Consider the following 10,852-nt stretch of genomic DNA (forward strand, 5'->3'; position numbering starts at 1 on the left):
GGTCTAGGCAAACCCCTGAAAAAACAACCCTGTATCATTATCCCTCCTCCGCCCAAACTTTACCTTTGGCACAGTGCAGTCAGGCAGGTTATGTTCTCCTGGCAGTCGGCAAACCTGGACTCGTCTATCAGACTGTCAGAAAGAGAGGTGTGATTAGTCACTCCACAGAATACATGCATTTTGATCTTAGGCTTAATCTTACGCTTGTGTGAAGCTCCTTAATCATGGAAACACATTTCCTCAAGTGCAGTTCTTTTGCTGATGTTGCTTCCAGAAGCAATTTGGAACCCTTTAGTGAGTGATTCAACAGATGATAGACACTGTGCGCTTCGTTTGCATGGTCTACCACTTTGTGACTAAGATATTGTTGCTTCTAAATGCATACATTTCACAAAAATAGCACTTACGGTTGTCTAGGGCAGATCTAGCAGGAAAGAAATTTCACAGACTTGTGGCAGAGGTGGTATCTATGACAGTGCTGTGGTTAGTCACTTAGCTTTTCAGTATGACTCATTCTACTTATATATGTGTGTGTGTGTGTGTGTGTTTATGTATGTGTGTGTATATATGTGTGTGTATATATGTGTGTATGTATATGTGTGTGTGTGTGTGTGTGTGTGTGTGTGTGTGTGTGTGTGTATATATATGTATATGTATATATATATATATATATATATATATATATATATATATATATATATATATATATATATATATATAATCTCAAATCTGCTATGTGTCATAGACCCCTGGCTTTTGGTCAGACGACTTAGAAGGGCTGAAGATACACAAGCGGTCGGCATCCTGGTCTAGTGCTGATCACCGTGGAGAGGTATGTCTCTCTCTCTCTCTCTCTCTCTCTCACTCACACACACACACACACACACACACACACCCACCCCCACCCTTTTAAATGGTTTGCTTAGGCGTAGGAAGCAACTTTGCATGTTGTTTATCCTCATAACACAGTTCTCCATTCTGTCCACACAAAGATTCTGACCAGCCTCTCAATACCGGTCACTGCTTTTAAACACAGACTGTGCCTTTTCCTGTTGAGCTCCACTAGTCAGCCAGATGCTGTATGAAAGCTATAAGACAGAATTACAGCAGTATGTGCAGAAACTCGCCCCTTGTGGGTCCATGATGTATTTGATAGTCACAGTATTCTTCTTTATAGAAATAGACTAAAGTGCGCTGCTGAGATGAAAACAGTAGTAGCCATTGTGAAACCTACTTCGGTCCATGTTTATAGATAGCTGAGTGCCATACAGTGTCATAAACCACAGCAAGTCTATTTGGGATTGCATGTGGTTTGAGGCCAGTGTGTGAAAATATAAGCATCCAGTTTGCACAATACTGATCTAAAGAAGCAAACTCCAGACACAAAGCATGTCTTGGCTGATGAAGTACGTCTGGGGTAAAATGTGTCAATTAGATTTTTGTCTGAAGAATTGCTTTAATATCATTCGCTTCGGTGGCTTTGTTTTGCTGCTTCAGAGGCAAATCCACACTGATTACCACTTATATATTCACATAATGATATTTCCAATGAGAAACAGCATCTTGTTTGATAATACCGGCTGCGTAAAGGAGCTTGATAGCACCATATTGATGGAGTTTGTCTGGATCTGTAGTGCTTTCACTGTTGAATCAGGTCCAAATTGTGTTCACTGACAGCAAATCCTGCTAATCACACTAAATCCTGTTCACTTGACTCACTACAACAAATGACATGTTGCAGACATGAGCCCATACAGCTGCTCCACTTGAGTGGGCCAACAAGTTCTGGCTGTTCATACCATGATATACTTGATATTATGAATTAAAACCACTTTAGAACATGTTTAAGAATAGAAATTTGAAAATAAAGGTCAACTTTTTCTTTTCTTTTCTCAGATCGCTAAACTGCGTGGACAGCTGCGGAGGAGTGTGCTGGGAATCTACCATAACGGCGAGCAGGACTCAGTTTCCTTATTTAACCAGGACCAGGTGCGTGTTTTAGTGTGTTTCTGTGAGTAGAAGAAGATCGAGAGATGAAGAGATTACAGCAGAGCATCGCTGGGTTGGATTTCGTATGAACGCCAGACTCACTTTGCTTGTATTGTCGTACTGTGTGTGTTTCAGACTGAAGAACCTCCAGCGTCCTTGACCAGCTTGACCGTCTCAAAGCCAGCTGTGTGTAGAGTGAGCAGCTATACTGACAGCATTAACCATGAGTTAGAGAGTGTGTTTGTCAGCGATACCTGGGGGACACAGCAAGAGAGGGTAAGCAAACACTTTATTCCCTATATGTGCATAAATACACTAATTCCACACTAATGTTTGGGGACACGCAGCTTTTTGAAATGCTTTGATCCCATTCACGTTCAGAAACTAAATAGAAGAAAGAGGAATAAACCTGGAATCATCATCTCCATGTCAAATGGAGGCCTGTGAGACACGGAAGTCTGGACAAGAGCACATTTGCTGCTGTCTTACGTCACCTTTCCTTTCAACTACACTTGGGCTACGTTCACGTCACCAGGCTGTATTGGCACAAATTTGATTTTTTGCCCTAATGAGACTCAGATCTGGTGTTTTCAGGGTTGTGTGGACACAATCCTGATCTTTTCAAGTCCGACCTGAGCCGCTTTTATGTGTGGTCCTAGATCGAATGCGTATCCAATTCGTGGACATGCGACCTTAATGTGATGCTCAGATCGGAATTCAGTCAGCGTTACCATGGCAACAGCGCCAAACAGACGTTAAAGCCTGTAACCGGTGGAAAAGCAGCTCGTATCACCTTTTTCTCCTCCGTCTGGCTCTAATAATGAAGCTGAGAGCTGATCAGAGTTAATGATCTTCTCAGCGAAGCCCGTTCTGCTCGTTAGTTACATCTCCTTCAGACCCACTTTAAGGCCTTGTTTTGACAGTGCCTTTAGCACAAGCCCAACTACTGAGATACAGAATTCAAACGCATATTATGATGAGAAATAATCTATTATACTGTACTGTATCTCAACAAAGACGAGCGATAAAAACTGATCTACGACGGAACAACAGAGTAGAGTAACAGGCTGCAGGACAAACTGTCAGTATTTTTCTACAGTTTGTTGAGGGAAGAGCACAAAGCAGCTTCACAGAATTCCAGTAAAGACAGAGTTTTAACAAGAATAAAAAAAAAAACCCAGGTGGGCAAGCCAGGGACGCCAGTGGCAAGGAGAACCTCCCTCAAAGCTGAGGAAGAAACCTTGGGAGGAACCAGGCTCACAAGGGGGGACTCATCCTCCTCTGGTCAGACTACCTACAGAGTTATTATACTACTAATATTAGTAGCAGTAGTATTAGTAGTAGTAATAGCCAGGAGTCCATGAGAACATCAGTGCAAGATGGGCAGCTAGTCCAAGGTAGGTGGTGGTAGCTGGGGTGTGGGCAGCTGGTCTGAAATGGGTAGCAGGAGACCTCGACAGTCGTCCTTCAGTGTCCGGCCAGACATGTGGGCGCTTGTATACTCGGCAAAAAAAAAGGCAGGGAGAGGGAATTAGTTTTATTCTGTTTGTTTGTACGTAAAACAGGGAATGTGAACATTTCCACAGTGTGGCTAACGACTCCGGCAGATCTGACTGACAGCTTAACTAACAGGAGAGAACCAGAAGGACACAGACACAGACAGTTTGGCATCTCTCCACTCCACCGTCCACAAACCTGGAAGGACATGGTCCAAACTGATAATCTGCAGTGCCCTAGTCAGCTCCATATCTATCTTCACGGGTAGAAAACTGTGTATCTCTCACTCAGAGTCTTGGAAAGCAGTGGAATTTAATCATGTTCCTGAGAAAACCAGACAAGTTTAAATAGGAAGCTGCTTCCATCTTTCCATCTGAATACTGAACGCTGCTTGATGTGACTTGTTTTATCCTCAGTCCTTCAGATGTTTACACCACGTTCAGGACCACACTGCAAAAAAAGGGTTTCTTGTCCAGCAAAACCATCTCAATAAATCTTTCTTCTGTTGAGATTTCACTCATTTCTAAACATGTTTTACCTGTTTGAAGTGATTTTATTCAGTAAAATTAGGCAGATAATGTTGCTTGTTTTAGAAATCTGCTTAAAACAAGCTAAATTATCTGCCAGTATGGTGAGATTTTACATAATAAAATAGCTTAGAACAAGTAAAATAATTTGGGAAATAAGATAGAGAACCTAACAATAAGATAATCTTATAATAAAATGGGAAATTTTAGATATTTAAGATAATTTCACTTGACAGGATATTTTTTTTGCAGTTCAGAAAAATTTCAATATGTGCATTTAACAAATATTTAGGGGAGAAAAAAGTTTTATTAAGACATTATTATTTAAAACTTGCTCTTTATACAGAATCAGGCAGTTGGAAAAGAGTCATTCTGCAAAAACGTTCTTAGCATTTATAGATACATTACATTTGAAAAGCATGTTAGGGTTACAATTTCTTTCGATGTTCAAATAAGTTATTGTTTTATTTTAAAAATTTCACCTTCTTGAGCCGCCAATTCAGCAACACTGGGTTTTAAATTTTTTTTTTATATAATTCCAAGCACCACAGAGGAGCTCTCCCTCACAGTCATGTGTGAAGGCTGAGGCCATATTTTGAGGTAAAAAACATCTTTTTCTGCAGTTTTAACTTCAATAATCTATACATGACTATGAAATATATGATTTACATGACAAACAAACGCCGAATAAATTTAAAATATATAATGAAAGTTGTTCTCCTCAGGAGTCGTGTCACTGGTGTTGCCGCGTAACAAAAACTCATTTTAAAACTTATTTTAAAATAAAAATTACACTGATGACATCACTGGACTGACCTTTTACCTATTTTGAGGATCTATGAAGCAAAGCACATGGTGAGTCCACTGTGTCGGTTTAGTTCTCAGAGATTTTCTCATTCAGCTCATGATTTCATATGAAGCTTTTAGCTGACGTCACTGGTGTGACCGACTTTATTCTGAGGTAATGTGATAAAAATCGAAATATAAATGGATTAAATGACATATTTTGGTGGACGTTCCATTATCGACAACCTGTCGTGTGATGCTGTTTTTTTAAAATGCATTTTTCATTAAAAATCACTGGTGCTACTGTCTTTGGTGGTACCTTTCTTATGTGTAGCACCAATGACGGTCAGTTAAACAAGTGACTCCTGTGGACAGATTAAAAAAAAAAAAAAAAAAAAGTGGACGTTTCTGTAGAATGACCCAAAACCTATTTGAAGCATTAGCACAACAGTGACAGTCATAATTTACTTACAGAAATGATGATAACATTTTCTGTTGTATTAAAACAACTACATAAAATTAAAACTACGGAGTTTTGAAAAGCAGCACATTTTGTTTTCCTGTTCTTCTCTCTTCACCCTGTAGGAGCTGCAGGATGGACGGTGTGCTCCAGTCCCTCCTCACCACCAGACGCAGAGCATGGACACACAGCTCGTTTCCAACGGCCCTCACAGCCCACATCTATTCCCCTTTTCCGCTGACCTCCCACAAGCCCTGGACTCCTTCTCCAGCAGGCCTGACTTTAGTGAAGGCCATGACTATGGTAGCACTTTTCTACCAAAAATCAGACAGTAGTTTCCTCTCACCCTGAATGTAGTGAATCAGCCAAAGCCTGTTTGGAGATACGAGGCTCACATAGTTAACAATTAATGGGAGATTAGACATTAAAATTAAACGTTACATTAAAATTGTCCACTTTATCAGCTCCACTGACCGTATAGCTGCACTCTGTAGTTCTACAGTTACAGACTGTAGTCCATCTGTTTCTCTGATACTCTGTTACCCTGTTCTTCAGTGGTCAGGACCCCCATGGACCCTCACAGAGCAGGTACTGTTCAAAACTGGAGTTTTGAAACAATGTGTCCACTCACTGTCCACTCTATTAGACACTCCTACCTTGTCGGTCCACCTTGTAGATGTAAAGTCAGAGACGACAGCTCATCTGCTGCTGCGCAGTTTGTGTTGGTCATCCTCTAGCCCTTCATCAGTGGTCACAGGACGCTGCCCACAGGACGCTGTTGGCTGGATATTTTTGGTTGGTGGACGATTCTCAGTCCAGCAGTGTTTAAAAACTCCAGTAGCACTGCGGTGTCTGATCCACTCAGACCAGCGCAACACACACCAACATACCACCACCATGTCAGTGTTACTGCTGTGCTGAGAATGATCCACCACCCAAACAGTACCTGCTCTGTGGGGGTCCATGGGGGGCCTGACCACTGAAGAACAGGGTAACAGAGTATCAGAGAAACGGATGGACTACAGTCTGTAACTGTAATTGTGGTAGTTTTTCTTCTGACACTGTATGATATACTTTTATCTATAAAAATGGACAGTTTGAGGAACATGTGATGATTTCATAAGCTTCCATTACTTGTTAGCCACAGTAACGTCGTAGCTCCAATGCAGAAGACAGGATTGTTCACTGTGCAGTACTTCAGTAAAGCTACTTGCTCAATCATGCTACATGTGCTTTGTTCCGATTCCAGTAAATGAGAGCAGCTCACCGCTGCCCCCGCTGGCCAGTTCCCCCAAACCCAACAACAGCTTCATCTTCAAACGGGTTCCTCCTGAGGGCTGTGAGAAGATCAAGGTGTTTGAGGAGACTTTGTGAGTTAATCTGTCTTCAGTATTTATTGCTTCTTGCACGCTTCTGATTTTAAACCTTGTAGGAGTGATTGATAATATCCCCTGTATGCACACTCACCTTTCTCTGATTAGAGACCCCTGCCTTGTAGCTCCACCTCGCTGTTTACTTCTTGAGCTCCGTCTGCCTTACCACACCATCTGTTGCTGCTCAGCTTCCGATAACATTGCTGCTTTTAACAGATATGATGTGGGACCAGGACCATCCTGAGCACAGCAGTGACACCATGGCAGCTTTAATGCAGTGTTGCTGCTAGGCTGAGAGTGCTCCAACAAAAATGTCCAACTAAAAGCAGCCCTGTGGTCAGAAGCTGACCTTTAATGAAGGGCTAGAGCTCATGGGTCAAACACAAGGCCTGTGGGCCTGATCTGGCCTGACCCAATCCTAAAAGTATTTTAGTTTTCTATGAATATTAGCCTGTTTCACAGTGCCCTGCGCTACAGTCTCCAGCATGCACTGCAACATAATGTGCTCCAACTCTCCTACTCCAACAGCAGGCAATGGGATAGCAGTTACACCTCAATTCTACACAATTCCACGCCACGCACATCATTAAACACACTGGCTTCATTTACACCCAGGAGCTCAGAAACTGAACCCAAGATATTTCAAGTATTCATGTAATATTTGAAGGTCGACTACAGGTGCCTATATTTTACTGTTGAAATGTTTGCGTATTATGAATAAACAATAGCCAGTTTGGGTTATAGCACCACATTCGTTAAAAACACAGGCGTATTTTGGACCCTGTGATTTTACATTTTTTTTAATGTGTCCCTCTTAGTGGTCTGACACGCCTGGGCTCAAATGTGGCTGACAAAAACTGTGGGCTACAGTCTCTAACTGTACACCAACACGGAGGAGCTACGATAGATATGGGAGTGTTTCTCACAAAGTGGCCAGTTGTAGAGACCGATTTCCTGGGCATTTGATCTTCTTATTGGTTCCCTCTCCACTCCTTGTAGGTCAAAAGGCTTCCCCGTCTTCTCCTGCCCCGACAGAAACAAAGTGAGCTTCGTCCCGACCGGCTCAGGACCCTTCTGCCCCGTCAGACAGCTGGACTCCTCTTTCTTTCCTTCAGTCTGTGGGTCCGGCTCCCAGAGCGGGCAGGCCACGGGTCAGTTTAAACAGGCCGGGGGACGAGAGAGACCACCTCCACACTGCTGCGGCGCCTACAGGACACTCCACTGCTAACCGAAAGTCCAGCTCTGAACTGATAAATCTCCTCAAAGGTCTTAATGCAGTATAGATCTACAGGTCAAGGTTAAAAGGACTCCAAGTCCAGCAGCTACAGTGCTTGAACTGACTTGTAAAAAATGACAGCATTGGAATGTTGGTATCGCTGTTGTAAAAAAACCTCATGAACATTGGGCCTCATTCACCAACCGTTCTTAAGAAGAAATTTCTTCTTAAAACCAATTTATACAGTGGTTGGTTAGTGTAGTGGATAACACCTTTGCTTTCTACGCTGTAGACTGGGGTTCAATCCCTGCCTGGGTAAACACCGTACACTATACCAATAAGAGTCCTTGGGCAAGACTCCCAACACCGCCTTCACCAACCTGTGCAAAAAACGTAAAATTATAAGTCTCAAGGACTTGTAAGGATAAGACCATCTGCCAAATGCCATAAATGTAAATGCAGCTTAAGTTTAAGGCTTTTTCTTCTCACCTTTCTCAAGAACAAATTTAAGAAACGACTTTTTGTTGGTGATTGAGGCTTAATGCTCTTAACATCTGTTAAAAGGGAATTTCTACAGTTCTTTCAAATTTTCATATTATTGAATCGTTGCGAAGTCATAAAGTCAGTGGTTTAATATGAAATGGTCTATTCCAGAGAAACTTTCTGACCCCTACCAGTTTCCTTACAGGGTGGTCATAGGAAACAGGGGCTGTGACAAAACAAAAATATAGCTAAGAGAAAAATGTATTTACCACCCGAAACCATCAGTGAAGATGCACGTCTTCTGAACTTTGATAGTAGTTAAGTTTTCTTTGGGAACTCTTGCCTTACAGTGCCCTGCATGCATCACTCTGAGTGGATTTTAAAGTTACCAGAAAAGTTGCCATCATAAAAGACATCAGGCAGCAGACTCTGGTTCCTGTCATCACCACTGTGAACGTTTCTGGCTTGATGTTTCTCTAGAATGAGCCATTTCACATTAAACCACTCTGAATGAGTTTGTGTACTACTGTCAGGTTTGCTCTGTCCATTTTCCGAATCACAGTGTAAAGGCAGTTTAAATGCTGTAAAAAGTCGGCTTTATGACGGCGTATTAATTGTATCAAAGAAAACGAACAATTCAGAAATATCAACAAACATCCATGAGATCTATTCCTCAAATAATGCCCAACACGGTTTTCAATAAGCAGAATATTTTTTGAATGTACGCACTGAACTACTGTCCTATTGGCTTCTTTAAACCTGGGAAGCACGATGATGGGCGGGTTTCTGGCTCCATGGAAAACCGAATGAATCTCGACTCAGATGTACATATTTTAATCTTTTTATTACTATTTGCATTCATGCTTTTTATATGGTCACATTTTATTTATGTATGATTGTACCCAGAGGATACAAAAAAAGCAATAGTACAAGACAAAATAGCCAGTCGTTTTTTTTTACTTATAACAATGTTTGATGTTTATAAGATGTATCTGAGGTGTTTAAGTGGTGCCAGTTATATTAAACTAAGATTCATTTAGCTAAATAGAATCTTTAGTCCCACTTCATATAAGGTGGCCTGTCCGCAGAATATTGCACTTTGTATTTATACTTACAGCAAGGATTTTTCAAGTGTTACTTGTTCTGCCTACAACTAGGGGGTACTATATCAAATATAATACATCTACATAGAAGACTGTACCTTTTTTATAGTGGAACTGGGATGGCACCGAGGGCCGATATGTAACAGAACCCAACACACGAAAGTATCAGCTGTGGCTTTAATCAGTACGTCAGCATCAGTTCAGACAAATATCTACAACACCAAACTGGCCAAAGCGGTATGTGTTCGCATTTTAGTACACGTCTTGTTTCACGCCTGCTAAGGCAAGCGTTCCTACTTTCGGCCCACGTTTTAAGTGGCATTTCGACTCGTTTGCTGTTTAAGGCTTACATTTTGCAGCATTGGTTTTAAATCGATAATGTAAGACTGAGCTTTATGTAAATATGTGAATGTGTTTTGAATATGACCTCAGCTCTAGCATTTGGAAAACATATGAAATATACCACTTTTTACACACAGTAACCGCTAAGGAATGATGAACTGGTGAGGCCTTCATCTCATCACACCCATTTCCACTCAGGCCGCAACACAGCGTGACTATAAATAAAGGGGAATTCCAGCTTTGACATGAAATACAGTGGTGTGAAAAAGTGTTTGCCCCCTTCCTCATTTCCTGTTTTTTTGCATGTTTGTCACACTTAAGTGTTTCGGAACATCAAACCAATTTAAACAAATAGTCAAGGACAACACAAGTAAACACAAAATGCAATTTGTAAATGAAGGTGTTTATTATTAAAGGAGAAAAAAAATCCAAACCATCATGGCCCTGTGTGAAAAAGTGATTGCCCCCCTCGTTAAAACATACTATAACTGTGGTTTTTAACACCTGACTTCAATTTCTCTAGCCACACCCAGGCCTGATTATTGCCACACCTGTTCTCAATCAAGACATCACTTAAGTAGGAGCTGCCTGACACAGTAAAGTCCACCAAAAGGTCCTTAAAAGCTACACATCATGCCGAGATCCAAAGAAATTCGGGAACAATTGAGAAAGATCTCAATTACTTTCTATCAGTCTGGAAAGGGTTATAAAGCCATTTCCAAAGCTTTGGGAATCCAGCGAACCACAGTGAGAGCCATTATCCACAAATGGCGAAGACATGGAACAGTGGTGAACCTTCCCAGGAGTGGCCGGCCGCCCAAAATTACCCCAAGAGCGCAGCGACGACTCATCCAAGAGGTCACAAAAGACCCCACAACAACGTCCAAAGAACTGCAGGCCTCACTTGCCTCAGTTAAGGTCAGCGTTCATGCCTCCACCATCAGAAAAAGACTGGGCAAAAATGGCCTGCATGGCAGAGTTCCAAGAAGAAAACCACTGCTGAGCAAAAAGAACATTAAAGCTCATCTCAATTTTTCCAAAACACATCTTGATGATCCCCAACACTTTTGGGAAAA

The 10,852-nt window shown here is 41.6% G+C and overlaps 1 protein-coding gene across 2 annotated transcripts in view; it reads left to right on the forward strand.

Moving 5' to 3' along the window:
- The window catches only part of LOC108433855 (glucocorticoid-induced transcript 1 protein), a 34,389-nt gene extending 24,360 nt beyond the window's left edge, over window positions 1-10,029 (forward strand). For both annotated transcript variants that reach the window (XM_017708690.2, XM_017708691.2), the window contains exons 3-8: window positions 746-832; window positions 1,897-1,989; window positions 2,125-2,265; window positions 5,385-5,562; window positions 6,509-6,629; window positions 7,632-10,029. In XM_017708690.2, coding sequence (XP_017564179.1) covers window positions 746-832; window positions 1,897-1,989; window positions 2,125-2,265; window positions 5,385-5,562; window positions 6,509-6,629; window positions 7,632-7,860 — 849 coding nt within the window. In that variant the 3' untranslated portion in view covers window positions 7,861-10,029. The remainder of the gene's footprint in view (window positions 1-745; window positions 833-1,896; window positions 1,990-2,124; window positions 2,266-5,384; window positions 5,563-6,508; window positions 6,630-7,631) is intronic.
- Window positions 10,030-10,852: the final 823 nt, after the last annotated feature.

Source organism: Pygocentrus nattereri, chromosome 24, assembly GCF_015220715.1.
Source record: "Pygocentrus nattereri isolate fPygNat1 chromosome 24, fPygNat1.pri, whole genome shotgun sequence".
Taxonomy (NCBI): domain Eukaryota; kingdom Metazoa; phylum Chordata; class Actinopteri; order Characiformes; family Serrasalmidae; genus Pygocentrus; species Pygocentrus nattereri.